This window comes from Hippocampus comes, unplaced genomic scaffold (genome assembly GCF_001891065.2).
Source record: "Hippocampus comes isolate QL1 unplaced genomic scaffold, H_comes_QL1_v1.1 scaffold185, whole genome shotgun sequence".
Classification (NCBI taxonomy): Eukaryota; Metazoa; Chordata; class Actinopteri; order Syngnathiformes; family Syngnathidae; genus Hippocampus; species Hippocampus comes.
This window is the reverse complement of record NW_017805931.1, coordinates 1,002,902-1,027,112: the sequence shown is the minus strand read 5'-3', so window position 1 is coordinate 1,027,112 and position 24,211 is coordinate 1,002,902. Positions and strand designations below refer to the sequence as shown.

General features: G+C 44.5%; 2 protein-coding genes and 1 long non-coding RNA gene across 3 annotated transcripts; 1 reads left to right on the top strand and 2 right to left on the bottom strand.

Moving 5' to 3' along the window:
* Positions 1 to 36: 36 nt before the first annotated feature.
* LOC109527960 (uncharacterized) lies at positions 37 to 1,417 on the bottom strand. Its single transcript, XR_002170609.1, has 2 exons — positions 1,060 to 1,417; positions 37 to 491 (listed from the first exon to the last, which is right to left on the bottom strand). It is a non-coding gene; the product is annotated as an uncharacterized LOC109527960 (long non-coding RNA).
* A 2,164-nt stretch (positions 1,418 to 3,581) lies between these two features.
* dhx29 (DEAH (Asp-Glu-Ala-His) box polypeptide 29) lies at positions 3,582 to 13,697 on the bottom strand. The gene is made up of 30 exons (XM_019889970.1): positions 13,691 to 13,697; positions 13,499 to 13,572; positions 13,301 to 13,414; positions 12,852 to 12,981; positions 12,644 to 12,780; positions 12,431 to 12,574; positions 12,079 to 12,205; positions 11,829 to 11,987; positions 11,568 to 11,748; positions 11,377 to 11,489; positions 11,120 to 11,303; positions 10,921 to 11,041; positions 10,332 to 10,733; positions 9,967 to 10,233; positions 8,999 to 9,142; positions 8,767 to 8,943; positions 8,099 to 8,239; positions 7,853 to 7,997; positions 7,058 to 7,178; positions 6,889 to 6,973; positions 6,726 to 6,814; positions 6,396 to 6,524; positions 6,198 to 6,273; positions 5,886 to 6,110; positions 5,669 to 5,805; positions 5,505 to 5,595; positions 4,708 to 4,989; positions 4,503 to 4,634; positions 3,804 to 3,900; positions 3,582 to 3,736 (listed from the first exon to the last, which is right to left on the bottom strand). The coding sequence occupies exons 1-30, from the start codon at positions 13,695 to 13,697 to the stop codon at positions 3,681 to 3,683; spliced, it is 4,287 nt and encodes a 1,428-aa protein (XP_019745529.1). The 3' UTR covers positions 3,582 to 3,680.
* A 107-nt stretch (positions 13,698 to 13,804) lies between these two features.
* Positions 13,805 to 24,181, top strand: mtrex (Mtr4 exosome RNA helicase). The gene is made up of 28 exons (XM_019889969.1): positions 13,805 to 13,816; positions 13,854 to 13,882; positions 14,080 to 14,220; positions 14,696 to 14,762; positions 14,861 to 14,923; positions 15,117 to 15,229; positions 15,326 to 15,500; positions 16,288 to 16,378; positions 16,455 to 16,579; positions 16,674 to 16,772; positions 17,154 to 17,274; positions 17,347 to 17,478; positions 18,105 to 18,184; positions 18,258 to 18,368; positions 18,453 to 18,554; positions 19,648 to 19,773; positions 19,857 to 20,015; positions 20,109 to 20,267; positions 20,734 to 20,802; positions 20,883 to 21,008; positions 21,357 to 21,467; positions 21,560 to 21,748; positions 21,883 to 22,046; positions 22,162 to 22,267; positions 22,832 to 22,888; positions 22,968 to 23,130; positions 23,258 to 23,362; positions 23,633 to 24,181. The coding sequence occupies exons 1-28, from the start codon at positions 13,805 to 13,807 to the stop codon at positions 23,683 to 23,685; spliced, it is 3,048 nt and encodes a 1,015-aa protein (XP_019745528.1). The 3' UTR covers positions 23,686 to 24,181.
* Positions 24,182 to 24,211: the final 30 nt, after the last annotated feature.

The window sequence follows — 24,211 nt, the reverse complement described above, 5'->3', positions numbered from 1 at the left end:
ATATATTGCGGCATGTCAATAATAATGCATAGAACACCAGATGACAAACACAAGTTTTATTTGCAAATTGTGAAAGAAACACAAGTATAAGATGATCATTTGTGTGTTGTTTTGTTAAACAGTTCCTCTGATGTGGTCCGGATCAAAATCCTTTCGCCAGGTCATAAATGTCCTGAGATCACCCATCCCTGCTTTGGCTAATCTTCATATTTTACGGGTAAGCCTCAAATCAGGGGTCTCTCATGCTCGACCACCAAGGTAGCTCATCCAACCAGCTCTCAGTCAGGCTGATGCCCATTTCCTCTGTACATCCTCTGTGGATCCCCTGTCACATCATCAGGTACCGCTGTTATTGACCAGAGTCTTGTGTTCCTTAGTCACGGCCCTCAAGAGGGAGCACGTCCAGTAGAGCTGGTCACCCAGCTGGCGTAGCTCCAGGCCGACCTTGATGGCCGGTGAAGGAGGGAGGTTAGGAGGGCTGCTGGTCAATGCTAGAAGACATTTGGAAATAATTTGAGTCAACACTAGCTCAATATAAGGGTGGGCAAACTAATAACATGCCAGGAGGAAGTGCTGTAATATAGTAGCCCAAAAACATTTGACCCACAAATGGTAATGTAAGCAAAACATGGTTCAAGATTTAAGTCAACCGCTTTATTTCTAATAAAATTCAATTCAAAAAGACGAAATTAATATAGATTATAGACATACATTTAAAATACAGATGTCATATGCAGTATATCTCAAAAGTATTCAATAAAAATCTTTATACTTTAAAATATATAAATAGAAGCAAAAAGAAATATATATTTTCTTAAACGTACAGAAATTATACATGACAATAAATAAGCCCAAAAAGTGATGTACTGTACTATTAAGGTAAATATGCCAATTTGTTAAAAATAACAAGATACTCTATTAAAATTAGGCTATTTAGTGTGCTTTTATTTGGACCGTAAACTTGTTTTTACTGGCGTCTTGTACGTAAACGAGACACGAAATAAAACGTCTTCTGCATGCGGAAAAGGTGAAACATTCAAAGAGTAAAATAACACCTACCTTGGCCTGACATCTTTATTCACGGGTCTCTGCCAAAGCCAACGAGGACAATATAGTTGCACGTTTCCAAATCTTCGTTGTGACTTCACAAGTCAACAAATGACACCCTGCAGTTTAGAGTCTAAACTATTCATAGCCGGCAAGGTTATATACCAGCGATACGTCACAACCCGGAAGCAACATTCTCTCCTTGTGTCACCGTAGACAAACATATTCCACCTTTGAGGGGTTGCCGCGTTGTTGCAATACGTCAGTGTGTCCGCCATTGCGGATGTGTCCACTCTGCTCTGTAATGCAAGTGGGTTTCATCAAGTATTTATTAACACGCAATAACTTAATAGTATGAGCGTTTACATGACTACTACTACTACTACTACCACTACTACTACTACTATTACTATGTACCAACGTATGTAGCCTTGTTACCACGATGGTAGATATTGAAATATATAAACAAGGCAAGGCAGCTTTATTTCATCATTGCGAGCGTCGCGGGTGTGCTGGAGCCTGTCCCAGCTGTCCTCAGGCGGGGGGTGCACCCTGAACTGGTTGCCAGCCAATCGCAGGGAACACATAGACGAAACACCATTCGCGCTCACAATCACACCTGGGGACAATTAGTGTTCCATGAACCTGCCATGAATCTTTTTGAAATGTGGAAGGAAATCGGAGTACCCGGCGAAAACGCACGCAGGCACGGGGAGAACATGAAAACTCCACGCATGAAGGCCGGGGCCGGAATTGAACCCCGCACCTCTGCCCTGTGAGGCGGCCGTGCGAAGCAGTCGTCCACCGTGCAGCCGCAGCGTGCGCATTTCACACATAAGGTAAATCAGTGTCATTAACATATACTGTAGACGCTAGTATCTTTCCCGAATATATTAAGATATTTACAGTATGTGTGAATGAGCGGCAAGGTGTTCAATTCGTTTAATTGACTTTATTTAGTTGACAGGGCAGATCTAACACATTCAAGATGGCGACTGTACTTTACGCATTGCAGCAACGGTAAACTCGCCCGAAGATTACGTACGTCTATACCGAAAATAGCCAGCTTTCGTGACGGCCGAATAACGTCAAAGCTAACCTGCCAAGTATTTTGTTTCCCGAAAGTCACGTGATTATTATGCGGTTGGGACTTTTATGTCGAGAAACAACATGTAAATACATTTATACAATGGTTGTGAGACGCATTGTACATTCGTAATACTAACGAGGAAGCTAAAAGTGTTATGATGAAGCAAAAGAAACATAAAATAAATCTCTCTATTATCATGAGTGAGAAACAATAAACTACAGTAACATGATTATTATTTCAGTAATGATTATGAATAATGTATGTTTATTATGTATGGTGGAAGTATAATGGGAAAGATTATGAGTGAATTAAAGTACAATTATTGCAGAAACAATTACATTTGCATAATAAATATAATAGTCTCTGTTATAATGGCATGATATTGGACCATATTCATTTCTGCAGTTTTCTCACTTTGACAAAGAACAAATCTATATCTAAATATATTTTTTGGCTAGTACGGTGCATTTGTTGAGTAGGCTGCAGTTCAGTTATATTTAAGTCAAATACGTTTGCATTAAAACATTTAAAAGTGCTTGCTTACAAATATTTATTCAGGATCATTTAAAAAAAAACTTTAGGTGAATTATTACATAAGTCCAGTTTTAACCGGTGGTTTGAGGAATTTGCGCCATTGCCTGATGACAGGAAAACAGGGCAGGGTTCATGTGGCGTTTTAGAGGAAACGAGGACGCTGCGGTGAAATGTGTTCTACTGCCAAGTCATGCTACCACAAGATCATGTGAGAATCACCCGTACCGATTTTCATACCTTTATGTATAGTCTGCCGTGAAAGCGAAGAAGTGGAATTCGGATCACTGTTTCCTTGTAAATTTCCCAAATGGAAATTGTGAATATGACTTTACCGTCTGCTCTGCAAATTGTTTTGTTTGCCTAATCAGTTTCAAAATTTCCCAAATGGAAATTGTGAATATGACTTTACGGTCTGCAAATTGTTTTGTTTGCCTAATCAGTTTCCTTTTTGAGCAGCCTTATTTTGTTATGCAACTCCAGAAATAGTTTTTGAGTGTGTTGACAGTTCAGAATGTCCTCTTCTTGCTCGCAGCCTTATTTTGTTATGCAACTCCAGAAATAGTTGATAGAATGTCCTCTTCTTGCTACCGTCATTTGTTATATTACTATTCTTAATCTTTCACATCCGGAGCTAAACATTGTCATGTGTTATGATGTACAGGCTGTGAGTGAAACTCTTATCACGGAAGCACACGGAACTTGGAAAGATGCTGTATTCACATTTTTGTGAAGGTTGCCCCAACATGTAAAATTACAATAAAAATACAATACCGGTACTCTAAAAAAATAAAATGATCAAATTTGTATATCTATTTTTTTTTCTCTCATAAAATTAAGACGGCCAAGGAAAGTAATGGAATAAAAAAAATCTTTATTGCAACAATTTTTGGCAATGACAGTTCCTCTTATGATTTATATTTTTTCATATGAGGATTATTACCATGATAGAAAATCCTTAGTGACCATCACTTTGTCATTCTTGCGTCAACCATTTTGTTGTTTCCATACGTTACGCCACATTCTCCGACTTGATCAGCTCCAAGATGATTTGGATGGCCCTCTCACCTTGACAAATGGGGGGGTGGAGACGTTATTTATACTGTTACCATGATGACAGGGGTTTGATTTTTACCTTCTAAATTCACGCGCGGGTTCTCCAGTTTCTTCTCCAGCAACGAGTCCAGCAACTTCCTCAAGTGTTTGAAGATCACACCGATGCGCACGGGAGCCTACAAAGTGAATGTACCGTATAAAATTATGTTTAATAACGGTTAAAACAATAAAACCGTTTATCTTCAAAACGCTGTAGCGAATAAAGAGAATTCCATTTTAGAGGCAAAAATACAGTCTTCCATTTTGTGCTCTGTGGCTGATTTATGAAGACATTGCAGTGATCCTCAACTGAACCTTACTACAGTTTTTTTCTTTTTCTGGTTCTGAATGTGGAAATCGGTTTTGGCTGCTGTTAAGTGCAGAGCCGAATCTAGTCTGTGAGATAGAAGGGTGCTGGCCACTCCAAAAAACGTCATCAATTATTTTCCTTAACAACTTTAAGCTGATGAAATTAACCAGACAATACAAACAATATATATACGGTATAGTTGCTTTCTTGACTGACTTAAGCGTGTCTCAAAAAGTTGATGAATTTTAAAGTGGCCCTTTCATCCTTCCATTTTTCTACACGCGGCCCTCAAACAAAAAAGTTTGGACACCCCCGGTCTAAAGGATCACTTGGGAGTAGTTAGCTGACCCTAGCTGACTTTTAACTCCTGTTTTGTAGTCTAGCTTGAGTGGAAAACAGTCAGACGAAGCGCTCAGGATCGGTAGTGACCTGGAAGTGCATCCATCCGTCCAACGATATGAGGCGTTCCCTGTGCTGAATGTCGATGTCCCCTCCGAAGAGCAGCATGGGGAACGGGGATATAAGAGTGGTGTCTCGTAGGTAGATCCTGGTGTACTTCACCTGATGACAAATGAAATACACGTATTAATGATAAAATGACTAATATCGTAATCGACGAGGCGAGACGTCAGACCTTTTCTTGGTAGAGCAGCCAGCCGTGCGTCTGCAGGTTGCGATTGACGGACGACGGGTGCACCTGCGCTCGGCCCTGCGGCGTCTCTGCCGTGCACGCCACTCGCTCCGAGGCGTCCACGGAGGCGACGCAGAGAATGCGCGCCACGCTGTCGTACAGGCCCGCCGTCAGCGCTGCCCCCAGCAACGACACGGGCGCTTTGGATACCGCGGGCGCCTGGGTTGCGCGCGACGAGGAGAAGCCCGCCTGCTCCATCATCTTCATCAGCTCCTGCTTCACGTCCTGCATCGCAAAGACTTTATTCGGGACGCATATTTGACTCCACGCTTTATATTTTCAGCATTTCGTTCTTTTGTTTATTTTTATGATCCTATTTCTAGGTTACCGTAAAAATGATCAATTTAAAAGGACGGTAAGAATGTCAGGAGGGCACAATGTCCGTGAGTAAAAACACATTTCTATGCAGAATTGCGTTTTCTGTAAAAATGCTTTGACCTAGTTTAGAAAATAAATTGATTATAAATGATTTTAGAATGTTTTTAGTCGTTAAAAAAAAATTGAAAAATAAATTCGATTTGAATGCAATTTATTACAATAAAATCTACATTTTTTAATTAAAATAAGTTTAATGTATTTTATTTTATTATTTATGCTTTTTGCTCCAAAATATTTTAAGCAATTTAATATGTGGATTAAAAAATTGTTTCTAATATTATGATTCCGATATTTAGCTATGCCAGAGAGTTAATCGTGTGTGTGTGTGTGTGTGTGTGTGTGTGTGTGTGTGTGTGTCTTACCTCTATAGTGGCAAGTGCAGCGCGGTTAAGGAAGTGTTTGCGGCAAAAGGACATTTCTGCTTTGTGTCCTTCCTTTTGGGAATTCTTCCAACTAAAACATGGAATGACATAATCCATCTCTTGCTCCCCAAATTCAGATCGTAAAATGGGGGGCCCGTCCATACCCGAGATATGCGTTGTAGATGGTCATGTGGTCAGAGTTGGCCAACGCGAGTGCAGCTTTGGCCAGGTTGGCTTCCTCCTTCCTGTTCATGGGTGTGGAGAAGGGAGATTTCTCTGTGATGGCTGCCGCAATGGTCGCCTGGAAACATCACACTGGCGCTGATTAACGCCGCCAACGTCGGGCAAGCGGTGAAAAGACGCAAAGATGGGAGGTCGTACGATGGGCTCCAGGCAGCCCAAGATGGCGCCGTAGATGAGCATTTTTCCGATCTTGACGTTGACCGGCAGGTTCGCCAGGTGTTGGCCCAGCGGGGTGAGCAGGTGGCAGCTGGGCTGACAGGCACCGATCTTCCGCAGCAGGTTGACGGCGTTCATCACAGACTGAGGCTGCGGGGCGTCAAGGGCGCCGCTTAGGAACGCTTCCGGGGAGCCGTACTCGCATTTCTAAGCCAGACGAAAAAAATACATTTTTGTTATTTAGCAAGATAACACCAAAAAAAATGGTTTATTAATCAACTTATTTTGTTTTACCATAATATGAAGACAAAGCTCCTCTAGCGGCACGCGAAGTATCTCTGGAATGGAGTATTCCATAAACGCATCAAATCTGAGGAGAGAAACGGTCAGACGAGAAATAAATCCATCATAAAGAGATCATGATTTTTTTTTTTTTTGTTACAATTTTTTTCAAATGATGTAACAGGTTTCCCTTTGGCTGCCTCATCTTACCTGTACTTTGGGTAGAGTCGGAAGCAGAAGCCGTTGCGGACACGCCCTGCTCTGCCCTGCCTCTGCAGGGCGCTGGCTTTGGACACAAACGTCTCCACCAAGGAACTCATCTGGCTGCTTTCATGGTACCTGAACCACACATGACACACCACATATATACATTGAATGAACACAAGTGTCTGAATATGTTCAGTGGGATTCTACATGCTCAGTTTGCAATGCTGCATGAAAGGTTGTATTTATTAATTTTTTTTTTAATGACTCAACTCCTGGATTACAGCACCTGTGCCCATTCCTAAGTGACCTATCTCAAGCACACATTTCCCTTACTTGTTCTCCTTGGTTTTTCCCGTGTCGATGACAAACACGACGTCGGGAATGGTCACGCCCGTCTCTGCGATGTTGGTGGACAACACAATCTTAAAAGAAAAAAAGAAAAAGCGTGACTTTTGGTGCTCCAATTTGTCAAACTTTGATTACCGAAGTACAGTACCTTCCTGATACCAGCAGGGGGCACCGTGAAAGCCGCAGCCTGCTCCTTCGATGACAGCGTCGAGTGCAGAGCAACGATCCTGAACCTTTAAATTCCACACAGGATTTTAAACGTTCAGTTAACTTTGGTTTGAATTGTTCTTTAACCTGCATTGGTGTACTGACGTCACCTGTTTTTATCCTTAAATCGCTTGTCTGAGGACAGCAAGTCAAAAAGCTGCTGGATGTGAGCCAGGCCGGGCAGAAAGACCAAAACAGCACCATCCAGTGCTGTGAATTGCGGAGCTTTATCTAGAAGACGACAACGAAAGGGGAAAAAATAAATAAATAAAAAATTCACACATACATAATTTATCATGTGTGTGCCTCATAAAATAGGGTAAGGTGTTAGATTTTTTTAAATGGGTTTTATTAAATTTTTGTTTGATATTAAAAAAAGAGCTAAGCTATTTCGGTAAATGTTTTTGTAATTCAATAAAATAAAAGAAGTTGGGATATTTCTTGGGATGATTCCTATCTTTTGTAATGACATTTCTGCTCATGATTTAAAATAAAACGGCAGTTTGTATTTTATTTATTTGTTTTTTGGTAAGAATGAGTTTGCCTATTACTAAAAAAGGTGGGTCGAGGTGTTGTATTTGTTTTCTAATTTTGTTTTTTTTTTTTGGGGGGGGGGCATTTAATATTTGCCCATTATCTCAAAAAGGGTAGGAAAAGGTTATTTGGTGGGAAATTAAGGGTGGAAAAAGTTATAATAAACAGGTAAAAAAAAAAAAAGTTTTCAGTCTTTTTTTTTTTCCCTTGGCATTGTATGTGTGTGTGAGTGTGTGTGCGTGTGTGTGTTTCCCCATATGACCACAGAACTGAAGCACATTTCTGAGTCACATTTCCGTCAAAGCTGCTCTTCAATATGGTCTGACGAAACACACATCTAATAGTTTGGCCATGACATGCTTGTGTGGTACCGAGGTAGCTGATGAGCTCCACCAGCAGTTCCATGTTGATTTTGTTGGGGTTCATGTACTGCAGCACCTGCCGAGTCCTGCAGCTGAAATGGTCCAGGTCGGGACCTAAATCCCAACCTGGTGACGAGTCCCTCACGATCACCTCCTGAGAATCAGCCCAAAGTGAGATGGGATACGTCAGATACCGCGACTTCGTCAGTCGACAACCTGAGATAGCGTCACCGCTGAGGACGGCTGGACCTTTACCTGGTGCTGTAACGTCTTTCCGCCTTTTTGCGTGACGGCGACGCTCACTTCCTCTTCCTCCTCCAGGACCTTCTGGCAGTATTCCGAGTCCTTCTCCAGGACGTAGCCTGTCTCCTCCACAATGTCCTCCAAATGGAACACCTGAAAGAAAAGCAGGTTTCAAACTGACAGACAAAGGGGGGAAAAAGAAGCTAACTGCTGTCAAATAAAACTAAAGCAAAATAGGCTGCGAAAACAAACATGATCTAAAAATTAATGAAAACTACGTGAAGTAAAAAATAAGTAAAATAAAAAGTAACAATCATGGAAAAAATCCAAAACGTAAAAACAACATTCATACAGAAGCTACCAATGGGCACAATTCGCACGCCGAGTCACTCCACACGGAAACTGGTTAACAGCGCGCCAACTCGACACGCTCATTCGCCGACACCCATGTCACTCACCAATCCAGGACAAGACTTTCAAAAGTCGTACAGTCACATATATGATACTAATACGCGAGGATGGCAACCTCTAGTGGACAAAAATAAGACCCACGACTCCCATACAGGTTATTGTTTTTAATATTTTTAAATCCGATAACTCAAATCGATGGGATACAGTCACTTCTCCGTTTCTATGGTAATGATTCACCATCATTCGTCTCCATAACGGAGTCTGCTCACCTCCACCGGGAAGGTCCGTCCCGGGATGTTAAGTACGGGGCAGCGGTTGAAATAGTTTGAGAACTTGTGACAATCGGCGGTGGCGCTCATGAGGATCAATTGCAGGTCTGCCCGCCTGGAGGCCACGTCCTTGAGGATGGTGAGCAGGAAGTCGGATTGGACGCTGCGCTCGTGCACCTGCAGAAATTTCAGGGTGAGTCATTTGTAATGACAACAGAGATTTTGGCCATACCTCGTCTACGATGACGTGAGTCAGGGCGCTGAGGTGTCGGTCGTGCTGGAGCTTTCGCAACAGAACTCCTGTGGTGCAGTACAACAAGCGAGTCCACTCGCCCGACTGGTTCTCCATCCTGATCTGGTAGCCGCAAAGTGACGACTGAAGACAAAAAAAAAAAAAACAAGGGTTGTAAGTGTACCTACTGGATGACATGTCTGTGTCAGAGTTCAGGTCCAAATCTTGGCTCCTTTCATGTTCTCCCCATCCTAGTGTGGTTAATGCCTCCCACATTCCAAAAGCATGCAAAGTTCTAAATTGTCCACAGGTGTGAATGTGATTTATGACTGCTTGTACAAAGTATGTTTCTACGTGTCTTGTGGCTCGTAACAAGTTCAGGATGTACCCTGCTTCCCTTGCCAATCTTAGGTTAGTTCAAGCATACGCTTTGAGATTCATCTGAGTGTGAATGCTTGTTTGTCTATTACACATAGTCTGGAAATTGGATTTACTTTTTAGATTTAATTTTTTCTACATATTTCTTGCTTTTTAAAAATTTCTTCATATTTTAGTTGATTTTGATTTTTTTTTTAGAAAGATTATTTTAAAATCAAACATTTAAATTTAACTTGAAATGTTATTTAAAAAAACGTTTCTATTTTGTTGACAGTTAATTTTGTTGAATATTTTTGTGATTTTTGGGGGGGGAAATTTTAGTGCAAATTCTTTTTATTTAGATCAATATTTTGTAGATTTTCTTTTCAAAATCTAATTTATTCTTCGATATGTTCTCTTTGTTTTAATGAAAGCTTTTTGCTGTTTCAGATTTTCTTGAAACCTATAGTGCAAAATTTTGATTTGTATAGTGTTGCAATTTTAGTGGAAGTATGATTCCGCTGAATTTTTGTGAAACTTTGACAGTTTTGTTGAATTTTCCTTAAAATATTTGGCAAAAAGAAGCTAACAGGCTAGAAAGGAGAGTTTACCTTTGAACTCGGCCCGTCCTGGCAGCCGAGCTCCTGGCTGACCCTGCAGGCCAGACTCATGGCGGAGATCCGTCGTGGCTGCGTGACGACAATGTTACAGGCTCGAGCCGCCTCCCCTCCAAGCAGCAGCTCTTCGAGGAGGAACTGTGGGATCTGCGTGCTTTTGCCGCTGCCCGTCTCGCCGGCCACCACCACCACGCGGTGGCGCCGCAGGGCTTCCAGGATGTGTTGACGGTGCTGGAAGACGGGAAGCTGCTCTCTTTCGGCCTTGAAGGACAAAAAAAAAAAAATTTTAATTCAAGATCCCCAAAATTTGAGAGCAGGGGTGCGTAGACTTTTACTCCCACTCTAGCTGCATGTCTCACCAGGAGTCTCTGAGCCAGGGGGGACGTCCTGAGCTTCATGAGGAGTTCTCTTGACGTTCGTAGCGCTCCTTCCTGTTCCTTCTGACCTCTCCTTCCCTCCAACTTCTCCTCTTCATCCCCTTTTGCTTTCTCCGTGATATCAAGGGAGGCCAGGTTCTCCCAGGAGTCCTCTGCTTCTTCCACCTCCTCCGCAGCACCAAGCCGAGTCTGCCCATCGGATTGAGACTCGAGCCCGTGTTGGTGGTGGTGCTGCTGTTGCTTGAGGCGGGTCAGGAGTCGGGCGATGAACTGGTCTCGGGGCTTGTTGGCGGCGCTGCGCGTCTCTTCCTGCTGCTGCTGCTCACCATCCCGCCACTCCAGCCACACGTCCCGGTAGGTTGGGGGGAGGAGCTGATGCACCGACTACGGACATGATCGTATAAGTAAAAATGAACACAAATAAAATAGACTTTGAAATAGTAATATGCCTATTTTCATGTTTTCATGAAGTATTTATTTCTTGTCTGCATGTCCCAACTTTAATTCAACTGCAGATGGGAAATCATGCAGTGGAGTCAAGCGCCACCTGCTGGCAAACGCCGTGCACTACCTGTCCTTTCACCAGGTTGTAAAGCGCCAGAGTGGCACCCAGATGCTGAGCCTGCATGCCGTCCTCGGTCAGGATGGTCGGACAAACTTCCAAAACGTCTTCCGTCCTCTGAACGCGCACCCTCGTGTCAATGAAAAAAAAATCGACAGAATTACGGCAACACCAACCATGCATGAGACCAAAACAAAAAATCACTTACTTGCACCTCCAGTATTTGCCCGCAGCCACTTTGTGGAAGGCCGGTGGCGGACTCTTGGGAAGGTTTTTGCGCACCCAGTCAATGAGGAACTGCTTAGGAGACTTGCCTGTCCAACTGCGTGCAGTGTAGTCAAAGTTACGAATGTCCTTTGGCTCATTCATCTTCTTCTTCTTCGGTTGCGCGACTGAGGGCATGTGTTGAATAAGGTCAGCGGTTCATTCAAGAAAAAAACAAAATCTAAATGAAGATTCTTTTACCTTTGTCTGCCGGGGCCTCTTTTTCCGCCCTCTCAAACAAGTTGAAACCGATTTCCTCTTTGTCCTCATTGACAGATGGCGTCGAAACGTCTTCCGTCCTCTGAACGCGCACCCTCGTGTCAATGAAAAAAAAATCGACAGAATTACGGCAACACCAACCATGCATGAGACCAAAACAAAAAATCACTTACTTGCACCTCCAGTATTTGCCCGCAGCCACTTTGTGGAAGGCCGGTGGCGGACTCTTGGGAAGGTTTTTGCGCACCCAGTCAATGAGGAACTGCTTAGGAGACTTGCCTGTCCAACTGCGTGCAGTGTAGTCAAAGTTACGAATGTCCTTTGGCTCATTCATCTTCTTCTTTGGTTGCACAACTGAGGGCATATGTTGAATAAGGTCAGCGGTGCATTCAAGAAAAAAACAAAATCTAAACGAAGATTCTTTTAAGATGTACCTTTGTCTGCCGGGGCCTCTTTTTCTGCCCTCTCAAACAAGTTGAAACCGATTTCATCTTTGTCCTCATTGACAGATGGCGTCGTCTTCTCCTTTCGGGGTGCGTCCACCACTTTAATGGCAGGGTTGAATATGGGGTGCGACTCTAACGGCTTCATCTCTAATATTTTTGGGTGAAAATCCAGAAAGTTTGTTGACATTGTAATAGTCCCGAAATGAGAAATTGTAAAGTATACGAAATGATGAAGAACCTTGCTGAATGATGCGTATTCTGTCTTGCGCCATCCGCTGAGCCGCCTTGTCTCCTTTGGTTTTGGCCGCCATTGCCATTTCTTTGGCGTCGTAGAGCTGAGCGGTCAGGATCAAATACCTGTCGTTCTGCAAACCAAATATCAATACATTTAGTTCAAACTTTTAGTGATCCAAAAGACAATTTTCATGCTTTTTGGTATTAAATAAGTTGAGATAATTTACAGCTCGGTTCTCATCATTTTCCTTCGTTTCTTTTCAGTGAAGCCTTTGTACTCAATTAAAACAAATCTAATAGCGCACAATTCCAATCACAACCATGATTGAAATAATAGTTTTGTTCATCAGGCTTACCGGATCAAACTTTTCATCTAATTCGGGGTTGCGTTGCGACGTCTTCTCTCCTTCTCCCTCCTCACCATCGTCTTCATCGCTGCTCTGCTCAGCGTACCTTAAGATCCAATCTTTCATACGTGCGTCGTCATCCTTCACGGACACCTGGAAAGCGCAATTACGGTTTGGATGAATGGCAGAATACGATGACTTCCTGTTTTTGTAACTGCACACCTTGCTGGCGTCTTTGGAAGGGGGCATTATGGGTAGCTCGGGGCTCTGGGTTCGGGGTTGGACAGGGGGCTGGAAACGGGGCCGATTCCTCTGACTCTCCTCCTGCATCTGCTGGCTGAAACCTTCAGGAAGCTCATCTGCGAATTCAACATCTTACATGGAGCAGCTCGAAGGACGAGCTTGGAATTTACAGCTCGTGCAAGGTTACCATCTCGAAGGTTCAGGCAGAGCCAGTCGAGGGCAGAGTGGAGATCACCTCCGTAGAGCACGCTGGTCTTCATGGCCTCCTCGATATGCTCCCGCTTGAAGTCGAACTTCTGCAGGGCCGTGTACAGATCCTACATGCAGAAAAAAAAAAAGCGGAAAAAATTCGACAGTGTCGTCGCACATAAACCTGACAGTGTCTGACATCCGGATTACATCTGTGGTGGGGTGGAAACGCAATTTGCGTACACAGTACGTTTCCATCACTCGTCACCACTTTGTGAGAAGGTAACTTCTTTTTATTTCAAATTAAGAATGTTAGAATGCTACTTGAATCAGTGCCTGTGTAGTTACTGATGGCCCATGATTGACTCTGAAACCAACTCATTCAATTATTTGTTGTTGTTTTTTTTCTCTGGAGAAAACAAAAGTTGTGATTGTGTTCAACCTTACCAAAAGTTTCTTGCTGGTGAGTCTTCCCGACACAGGCCCCTTGTCGCCATTCTCCTGCCGGAAGTCATTGATCAGCTTTATGATCGTTTTCTCCAGGTCAGCTTGGATAGAAACCTACAGCAGACAAATCCCCACACACAACGTTTATGAAGAGGTGCAACAGAACACATCAAATGCATAACTAAAAATCCCACTTACTTTCAGGATAGATTTGTCCGACCCACCGCCTGTATCCACCTGGGCATTGTTGGACAGAGTGTAGGTCTTTGGAGCTGAAAATTTGGTTTTGAAAGCAAGTTACTTTTTCGTGTCAAGTAATACTATACACAATACAAACATATTTATTCAACATTATTTGTGTTATTGTAGATTGCAGTAGAATAAAGACACACCACATTATACTTGGGACGATTTCTAATTTTGTGGCACTCCCCTGGAGCTAAACAAGGTGGCCAAGATATAAACCGAAATTTTGACTCCAGTTCTACTGGTGTTGCAGTCCTAATGTTGTGTCTGGTGATTCCATGTCAATAATTGGGCTGCATTACGGAAGCACCGAAACCACATTACTCTCGAGGCGGGGTAAAGTACCAACTTTATGCTGCCGAATTTTCTTTCATTTCCTTTCTTTAAAGGCGAGAAGGAGCGGTGACTCTTGGAAGCTAGCCTCACGTGCGCTGTTATGTGAACTTCACGGCCAACGAATATTTGAAACGTTATAATTTAGAATTTCTTCAAGATACCGCGAATTAAGTTGTTGAAATTGCCCTCTTGTTCAGGAAAGTAGCTAGTCTAAATAATGACGACGATGCTCCCCCGGCTGCCAAGACCAAGAGGGAGCTGCCGGACAGTGACGGAGGAGAGGAGCTGGGCTTCGGGAAGAAACCTCGCCTCGACACGGTCTCCGCCAATGACCTCAAGTAAGGAGATATATACACATACTGGTCACGTTCCCGCGTTGCATTGTGGGAAGGGTGCCTTGCAACAATCATGGCGGACCCATTTGGAGATTTATTTAGCGTGTTTGACGACGAACAGAAGCCCACTACGAGCAAGAAACCGCCGGCCTCGGTCGCTCTCGAGGCGGGGTAAAGTACCAACTTTAGAAGTTTAAAATTATGTACTTCTGATTTATCATCTTTGTCTATGCCATACGGAAGGGATTGAACAGACTTGTTGACTTTGCTTCCTTGATGTGACGTTCAGATCTTAAAGTCAAGTAATTGCCAGTCATGTTTTGGGCATCTTGTTTTCCAATCGGCCCGTTTAGGACAACTTACTACTCACCTGTCAGCTGCCATTTCCGAATTAAAACGCTTTGCTTGAATAGTGAAATGTCTCTTGCTGAGTTTGCAAATAATCAAAGGCTCTCTATAATGCTCTATTTTACTTTAGTCTTTCAGAATTTATGCCCCAAGTCAAAGTGGAGCCAGTGGAGACGGCGGAAGGCTGCTCACATGAGGCAAGTAAAACAATTGTAAGGCATTTATTGCCTTGATTTAGCTGTTTAAAGTTGTTAACGCTGATTTTTTTTTTCTTCTTCCCCCTGTTTCCTGACAGGTCGCTCTGCCTGCCAGTGATGAATATAAACCTCTCAAATCTCGAGTCGGAAATGCCGCAAAGGTATTTGTAGATTTGTTTAAAAACACAAATTCCCATAGGAAATAATGGAAACGGAACATGTTTCTAGGAACGTTTTAACGGTAACGATCACATAAAACGAAAAAGCAAAAGTGAAACTCGTGATTTAATAGGTCAAATTTCAAATGTTCAAGATTCCACTCTGATGAATTATTTTTTTCTTTTGTCGTAACAGGAGTACCCTTTCATTCTGGACCCCTTTCAGCAGGAGGCCATTTTGTGCATTGACAACAACCAGTCGGTGCTTGTCTCGGCACACACCTCGGCTGGCAAGACCGTCTGTGCTGAGTGAGCCCCCCGCCCCCACCCCTACCAATCACCCTCAGAGTACTAAAATCAATGATTTGCTGTGGCATGACTTGTTCATCTATCTCCTCCTCATAGGTACGCCATCGCGCTGGCCCTGCGCGAGAAGCAGCGTGTCATCTTTACCAGCCCCATCAAGGCGCTGTCCAATCAGAAGTACCGGGAGATGTACGAGGAGTTTCAAGACGTGGGCCTGATGACGGGGGATGTCACCATCAACCCCACCGCCTCTTGCCTCGTCATGACAACAGAGGTGCGTCTTCATCATGAATGCGCCCTTCCTCTTGTTATTTTTCTTAAAGGACACCAGGAATGCTTTTCAGACTGAGAAAATAAACATGCCCCAATCCACAATGACTAGGGAACACCAATTATGTTCCTGGGTCAGTTTGACCCCAGAGTATATTTCATGACCACTTTTTTGTTCATTTCTGGTACTGCAAATGTTATTTTGACACTGGGTCAAATTGACCCATATGTGGGGCACCCACCATTCACCGGGAAATTTGAACTGGACTTGGGTCAAATTGACCCACCACCAGCAAATATGCGAGGAGGTTAATTTGACTCATGTGAATGGCCTTCCAACATGGCCTGGGTCAAAGTGACCCAAGGAACAGTACTAAGGTCAATTTGACCCAGGGCATGTTTAGTGTACCTTTCCAGTGTCAAATTAACCCATGTGACCGCTGTGCCCTGGGTCAAACTGACCCAGGACCAGCAGCAATTTGTTAATTTGACCAATCAGGAGCCTTCCACTGTGACCTGTGTCAACTTGACTGAGGACATGTTAAATTATCACTATTTTATTTACCCTGAAGGAGCAACAATGTTCCTTGGTCAGTTTGACCCAAAGCATGTTCTCTTGTACTTTTTTGGGGGTTTCTGACACTTTTTTAATTGTCGAACATGAGCTGTGTCAAATTGACCAAGGGCATTTATTGATACTCCTGGGTCAACTTGACCCATCACATTTCACTCATCAAAAGGGACAGAAATGAAGATGATACCGTCATCCTTAAATCCTTTTGCGATGGCAGATCCTGAGGAGCATGCTGTACCGCGGCTCGGAGATCATGAGGGAAGTGGCGTGGGTCGTCTTTGACGAGATCCACTACATGAGAGACGCCGGTGAGTGTGAACGAAAAGCCTCGATTCGGTGTGATTTATAAAGCTTCGGTTTGACTCCCGTCCTTATTCTCTGTAGAGCGCGGTGTGGTGTGGGAGGAAACCATCATTCTGCTTCCAGACAACGTGCACTACGTCTTCCTGTCGGCCACCATCCCCAACGCCAGGCAGTTTGCCGAGTGGATATGTCACCTTCACAAGCAGGTTTGATATTTACAGGTTTTTGATCATTTCAACCTGTTTCCAGTTCAGGGTCTGCGATCGGTCAACTTACAAGCTTTGTTGGCACCTTTCTCAGCCGTGCCACGTGGTCTACACAGACTACAGACCGACACCGCTGCAACACTACGTTTTCCCAGCAGGAGGCGATGGACTCCACCTTGTGGTTGATGAGAACGTAAGAGGGAACATCTATGTCACATTCTCTTGTAGGCTCAGTCATAATTACACGTTATCTTATCTAGTCTACAATGATCTGGATGGTCCACATCACTTGTGACTTAATGCAAGGAGTGAGCAATCCTAATACGTCTTTGTGCATTTATTTATTTTTTTTCATGGTATGGTAAAGGAGTGTCTGAAAATGGCTGGCACCGCATTGATTAAATTAGTTTTTGTAAACAGTATTTGCACTTTGTTGTACCCATTTTGTGAATTGTATTTCATTTTTATTGTAATTTATTTCTTGATTTTTAAACTCCAGCTTCTGACATATTTGAATTGACTCAACAATCTATTATTTCATTCCATTTAATCAATCCTAATTTTGTTGCATCAGGGAGACTTCAGGGAGGACAACTTCAACACAGCCATGCAGGTTTTGAGAGACACGGGGGATTCCGGAAGCAGCAATGCGGGGTCCAAGTGGGATCCAAAAGGACGCAAGGGGGGAACAAAAGGTGAGCACAGGGTCAAAAAATGACACCTTTTTTGAATCCAATAAGACGACGAAACAAATCTGCCGGGCTCAGGTCCGTCCAGCGTGTTCAAGATCGTGAAGATGATCATGGAGAGGAACTTCCAGCCTGTCATCATCTTCAGCTTCAGCAAGAAGGAATGTGAGGCGTATGCTCTGCAGGTGGCCAAGCTGGATTTCAACAAGGGTACGCTCCTCCGGGTTCCATCAAAACAACATGACTACACGTCTTTTTCTATCTGATGTCGAAATCGTACTGTGTCTTAACATTTCACCGGGGGGGGGAACAAGTGCTCGTAAAAGTCCTCACGTGGGAAAATGTCCTTGCCGAGTCCCTGGACCCTTGTTGACCACGCTGCCAAAGACTCATTACAATGCACCAAAGGATGCTTTTTCTGCCTTATGATGTTGTGAGAACAAACACGATTTGCCAGGGGAAAAGAACATGATGCAAGAGGCTTCACATGATTTGTTAAAGCTCACACGTATCACTTCTTTCCCGTATGAGCAGTACTTTGTTCGTAGTGGGGGTGGCGAGGGGAAAAAAAGAGCGGTTTTGTTTTTAAACCTGCTTGAGATGGATGTGATCGGTGACAGATCGTAGCATGTGATTGGCACTTGGGGAGTGGGTGTATTTATGCGCTGGATACATTTTACATGATGACGCGGTCATGTTTCTCCACCACAATCACCAGACCGGAGTCCTTTTAATAAATTTGGTGAAGTTTCGACTCAACAGTACATACAATATTTTCGTTTGATCAAATGCATTCTTGTTTTCAATACAATCCAATTCTACTTTATTAATTGCAGAAGAGGAAAAGCGTCTTGTGGAGGAAGTGTTCAACAACGCGGTGGACTGCCTGTCAGACGAGGACAAGAAGCTTCCTCAGGTGAGAATCGCCCTTAAAACGGCGACGTCACGTCATACCATTTTAAAAAAAAACAAAAATGGATGTCGGTCAGGTGGAGCACGTGCTGCCGCTGTTAAAAAGAGGCATCGGTATCCACCATGGCGGTCTTCTGCCCATCCTGAAGGAAACCATTGAGATCCTCTTCTCGGAAGGCCTGATCAAGGTCACATTATCATCATCATTGCACTCATCATGGAGATGATTTAAGTGATGCCATTTTCACAGTGCCTTTGTCTCGATGTCCCAGGCGCTCTTTGCCACTGAGACGTTTGCCATGGGCATCAACATGCCGGCGCGGACCGTGCTCTTCACCAGCGCCCGCAAGTTCGACGGCAAGAATCACCGCTTTGTAAGAACACACACAGAACACGCACGTCATGTAAACCTGGGGCGGGCAAAGTATGGCCTGCAGACCACATATGGCCCCTCCTGTTATTTAAGCCAAACCCCCTTTTTCCCCCTCCAAGAAAAAAAATATATCCATAGATTTACACTCTTTTAAAAAGTTGAATCTGGCCATTTTGTCCACCGCTGCTCAAGACCGATGCTAATAAGTGAGCCAAGTGAACCGCAGATGTGATCCACTCACCTAAGCCCACAAAACACATCAGCCTCTTCAAAAGGCCTTTATAAGGTCGCGAATAGCTGCTGCGCCACTCGCCGCGCACAGAGCCACGTATTTATCACAACGCACGCGCGCGCGAACTCGGCATGACACAGACACCCGCGAACGAGAGGGAAAGGAATCGAGATGAGATCTGCCTTCCAAGAAGCTCATCTGGAACATCTGGTGCCGCGAAACGCTGCCAAAGCTCCACGCAGGCACTCGCGTTAAAACACACACACACACACACACACACACACACACACACAATCGTTCATAACACGTACACGTGGTTTTGCATCATTCGTGAACGGTCTGACAGGAACAAACCACAGCAACACATTTTTGACCGCCACGTAATTGTAAAAAAAGACCCCATATAAACATATTAAACTGTCAATTCATGATTGTGTTTTTACGTCAGTGTTATTTTGGCCCTTGATTGAGCAAAACTGCCGAATGCCACACACAGCTTCCACAGTTTTTGATTTTGATTTTTTAAAACTGACCGCTGAACTCGATGCGTCAACGCACGGCTTGACCCCGATGCGAGTAGACTAACCAATAATCAGATCATAATAATCGGAAATGTGCACGGCATTGAAGTTTGAAATAGTTTTACCCCTTTGACAGTTTTGAAACGTATTTAATCACATCTTCCTTAGCTTCTGTTCTCACTCCGTGGTTTGCACGGTTCTCCAAAGAAGAGGCCGAGTGTACTTGCTTGATGCTGTTTGGTTGTCACTTCCAATTCAGCCTAAAATGGATACACCAGCGGAGTAGTAACACATATATGTGGCATCCAACAATTGACTGTCTGTCTTCATTTTGTCTGTAGATTACCTCAGGCGAGTACATCCAGATGTCAGGGCGTGCGGGCAGGAGAGGAATGGACGAGAGAGGCATCGTTATTTTCATGGTGGATGAGAAAATGAGTCCGTCTGTGGGGAAACAGCTCCTTAAGGTAACACGGTGACTTCAAAACAAAACAAAATGTCGCAGACGCACCCGGCTGCGCGCTCCCTTCACTGCGACGTTGTCGCGCAGGGCTCGGCCGACCCGCTGAACAGCGCCTTCCACCTGACGTACAACATGGTGCTCAACCTGCTGCGCGTGGAGGAGATCAACCCCGAGTACATGCTGGAGAAATCCTTCTACCAGTTCCAGCACTACCGAGCTCTGCCCGGCGTCGTCGAGAGTAAGCTCGCCGAGCGCCTACCGGTTAGAACGTACGCGAGGCGGGACTCGTTTTCTCCAAACGGCTGCCCGCCCCCCCCCCCCCCCCCCCGCCGACAACAGGAGGAGGAGTACCACGCGATCGAGATCCCCAACGAGGAGAGCGTAGTCACCTACTTCAAGATCCGCCAGCAGCTGGCCAAGCTGGGAAAGGAAATCCAGGAGTTCATCCACAAGCCCAAATACTGCTTGCCTTTCCTGCAGCCCGGGCGCCTCGTCAAGGTTACCCGCCAGCACTTCTGTCATGCTATGCGCTAATGCTAAATGCGGTCTCTAGCACTCGGGTGTTCTCACTCTCTCACACAATCTTTCTCACTCACTCACTCGTCCTCACACTGAATTTTTCAAGACACATTCACGACACGCGCGCATTCGCTGTCTTGCGGTATATTCCCTCGCACACCCATGCGTTCTTTCTCACACTTTCACTTCATCACTCTCACACACACACTCACCCCTCAGACTCACTTGCACGGACTCACTCACTCACTCTCACACACGCTTTCCTGATCCCTCTTGCACATTCTCTCACTCGCTCTCGCACAAAAACTCTATCACGTTCTTTGTTATAGTCCCTCACAGGCTTTTACTAACTCACTGACACACTGTCTTTTTCTCACGCGCTCACTCGCACTGTGTCACACTATTTTGGGGACAAACTTACTCTCTCGACGGCTCTCTCTCACAGGTGAAAAATGAAGACGCAGACTTCGGCTGGGGTGTCGTCGTCAACTTCTCCAAGAAGTCAAACGTGAAGGTGAGGCCTCCTCTTCATTTGTCATGCCCCAAAAAAAAAAAAAAAAAGCCGTCACTCACACATGTTCCCGGTGTGCGCAGGTCAGCACGGACGCCGAGCCACTCTTTGTGGCCGAGGTGCTGTTGCACTGCAGCAAAAACAGCGTCAAGGAGGCGGCCACTGAGGCGGCCAAACCTGCTCCGCCAGGCCAGACGGGAGAGATGCAGGTATGATATGAGGATTTCGACTTTTTTAAATTTTTTTACCTGTGATGTGTTAAAATGTATTAATTGAACTGTATTTTGTTTACTTACGAGAGAGAGAGGCACAGTGCTTGAGTGGTTAGCACGTTTGCCTCATTTTTTTCAAAATGGTTCCTTATCAAACTTGTGCTCCCTTCCTGTATCAATTAGTACCGCAGCATGTTTATGTAACAGTGTCCTGACCTCCATGGCCCCTGTGCTGCCCAGCAGCGGTGAAATCCATCACGCCTCCCATCTCTACGCCTTGTTATAAATGTAGAATTGATTTGGCGCAGTAAAGATTTGAATTAATCACGCCTGAATGGATTCTAGGTGGTCCCTGTGATGCTTCACTTGCTGACGTCCATCAGCTCCGTGCGTCTGTACATCCCCAAAGACTTGAGACCCTTTGACAACCGCCAGCTCATGCTCAAGTCCATCCAGGTTTCAAAACACCCCTTCGAGCTTATAAAAAAAAAAAAAAAAAAATGTTGAAATTGTTTCATCATCGTCGCATCTTTATGTTTGAAACGCAGGAAGTGCAAAAGCGTTTCCCAGATGGAATCCCTCTTCTGGACCCCGTGGACGACATGGGCATCAAGGACGCCGGGCTGAAGAAGGTGATCCAGAAGGTGGAGGCTTTCGAGCACCGAATGTACTCGCACCCGCTGCACAGCGACCCCAACTTGGAGGCCGTCTACTCGCTGTGCGAAAAGAAGGCTCTGGTAAGGCCACCTTCTCAAAATTATCTTTGCATGTCATAAAAGTCATCACGATGTTGCAAACGCAGATATTCATGAAATGAGCAAAGTTCTGATTAAAGAATAACATGACATTGGTGTGTGTGTGTGTGTTTCAGATCGCGGGGGACGTGCGCACGGCCAAGCGCGAGTTGAAGAAAGCTCGCACCGTGCTGCAGATAGATAAGCTCAAGTGCCGCAAGCGAGTGCTCCGACGCCTCGGCTTCGCCAGCCCGTCCGACGTCATCGAGGTGAAGGGGCGAGTGGCCTGTGAGATTAGCAGGTCAGAACACAGCCGGCGTTTTTAGAACTGAGGTTGACCGTGCCACCTTCAGTTTGAGGCTGTTTTCGAAGCAGTTTTTTTAAAAAATAATATACGAATAATATTCTTTGTCTAGCGCTGACGAACTGCTGCTGACGGAGATGGTGTTCAACGGCCTCTTCAACGACCTGACGGTGGAACAAGCCACCGCGCTGCTCTCCTGCTTCGTTTTCCAGGAGAATGTAAAGAAAATGTTCTTCTTCCACATTGAAACCAAAATTTCAGCCACAAATTCAACAATTCGCAGGGGTTTTTTTTGTACTGCATTCAATCCTCTGTTATTCGCTGAAAAACTTTCCTATCCGCAAAAATGGTCACGACATTGCTTTGACGTAGTCATGTGGGTTCTTAGTGCCAAAGTGAGTTGAGGAGCTTCATTGAGACAACAGTTGTTGCCATTCTGTGGCGTCTCGAGGCAATCGCTGTGTAGTATCGCGTTTTGGAGGGAAGCAGTGGCGGTTGCCAATTACTGACTCACAGGGCTCGCGAGGTCTCGTTGGCCTGCAAAACATCTCTCAAATGTTGTCAATTATTAGATTATTTATAATAAAAAAAGTAGAATTTGTCAACTAATTTCCACAAGTTTGCAAACAGAAAATACATTCGTTACATTTCTTATCCACCGTAAAAGCAACTATGGCATCAAGTAGAATGACTGTGTGTGAACTGTTGCCTCGCGTATCTTGCAGCGTCGTCATGAAAAGTCAAGTCGTGTCCTAATCATTTTTTTTCATTGGTGAATCCAGGCCAGCGAGATGCCAAAACTGACGGAGCAACTGGCCGCCCCCCTCAGACAAATGCAGGTACGATCCCGTCCCGGTAATGAGCCCGCCGCCGGGCAACGGCGCGCTCGCTGACACTTGTTTTCACGGCACGCCTCAGGAGTGCGCCAAGCGCATCGCCAAGGTGTCGGCGGACGCCAAGCTGGAGGTGGACGAGGATACCTACCTGAGCTCGTTCAAGCCTCACCTCATGGATGTGGTCTACGCGTGGGCCAACGGCGCCACCTTCGCGCAGATCTGCAAGATGACCGACGTCTTTGAAGGCAACGTTGCTTGTGCTGTCTGCATGTCTCGTTCCCAGCGGGCAGAAATACTGACAGTTGTTTGTTGTCGTTTTGTGTTGCCATTCGTGTCTGTTTTTGGTGGGCGGTTGTGGTGTGTCCTCTACAGGAAGCATCATCCGCTGCATGCGGCGTCTGGAGGAAGTGCTGCGACAAATGTGCTCGGCCGCCAAAGCCATTGGCAACACGGAGCTGGAGAACAAGTTTGCCGAAGGTAAGAAAGTGTGTTTTTTTTTTTTTTTGTGGACATTTTTAAACTGACAAATTGTTGAAAGTTTCCACAAAACTTAATCCTTTGACACTGACTTTATATATACTCTTATCTACTCCACAATGTTTTATTCAGGCAGTGGTTATCCATCCTATAATGACATAAGTTTTTTTTTTTGATTGGCAGTTGCATAATCAATGAGCTTATGACATGAAGTCCGTCCGTACACACCAGGTAATAAATATGAATCAACTCGTGTTTGTCTCCTCGCAGGAATCACAAAGATCAAGAGGGACATTGTGTTTGCTGCCAGCCTCTATTTGTAATCCCAACACTTCAGCAGCTTCATGGCTTCCTTTTTGCGTCACCCAGCGGATCCGTTTTGGGCTCCCAGCAACCTCTGATCCAACATCATTGAATTCAATTTTTGATGGTAATCAAATGACTCATATCCACATCATATTTCTTTGTTAATACATATGGCTTTATTTGTCCTGCTGTTGTTTTAGACACTTGTACATATTTTACATGTTTTTTTTTTTTTTTTTCTTTTCAATAAACGTCTGTGTTTGACATACAGATTGACACAAACATACTTTTGTGGGTTTGGTGTTTTTTTTTTTTTGTTTTTTTTCTGGGCCTTAAGTTGCCTTCCCTGATTTCTCTCAGTTTTTGGAGGGATATGCAGCAGCAGCAGCGGCGTTAGTTTAGCAGTCACGTGAAGGCATCACAGGAAAAAGTGCTGCATTCGCAGTAGTTGTTTATAACCTCGACATTGAACCTCAGTGGGAGCTTTAAGCAGATAGACTCCCAGTAAAGAAATGCACAAAGCAGGCTTACATTCACAGGTTA

Excerpts from the sequence above, each read along its gene's own strand:
- mtrex (XM_019889969.1), top strand. Across the intron at positions 18,369-18,452 it reads TCTCGGAAGGCCTGATCAAG|GCGCTCTTTGCCACTGAGAC; the intron begins GTCACATTATCA and ends TCGATGTCCCAG. Across the intron at positions 20,268-20,733 it reads AGCCCGGGCGCCTCGTCAAG|GTGAAAAATGAAGACGCAGA; the intron begins GTTACCCGCCAG and ends TCTCTCTCACAG.
- dhx29 (XM_019889970.1), bottom strand. Across the intron at positions 12,206-12,430 it reads TAGATGAAAAGTTTGATCCG|AACGACAGGTATTTGATCCT; the intron begins GTAAGCCTGATG and ends TTTGGTTTGCAG. Across the intron at positions 5,806-5,885 it reads TGGGCTGCCTGGAGCCCATC|GCGACCATTGCGGCAGCCAT; the intron begins GTACGACCTCCC and ends TGATGTTTCCAG.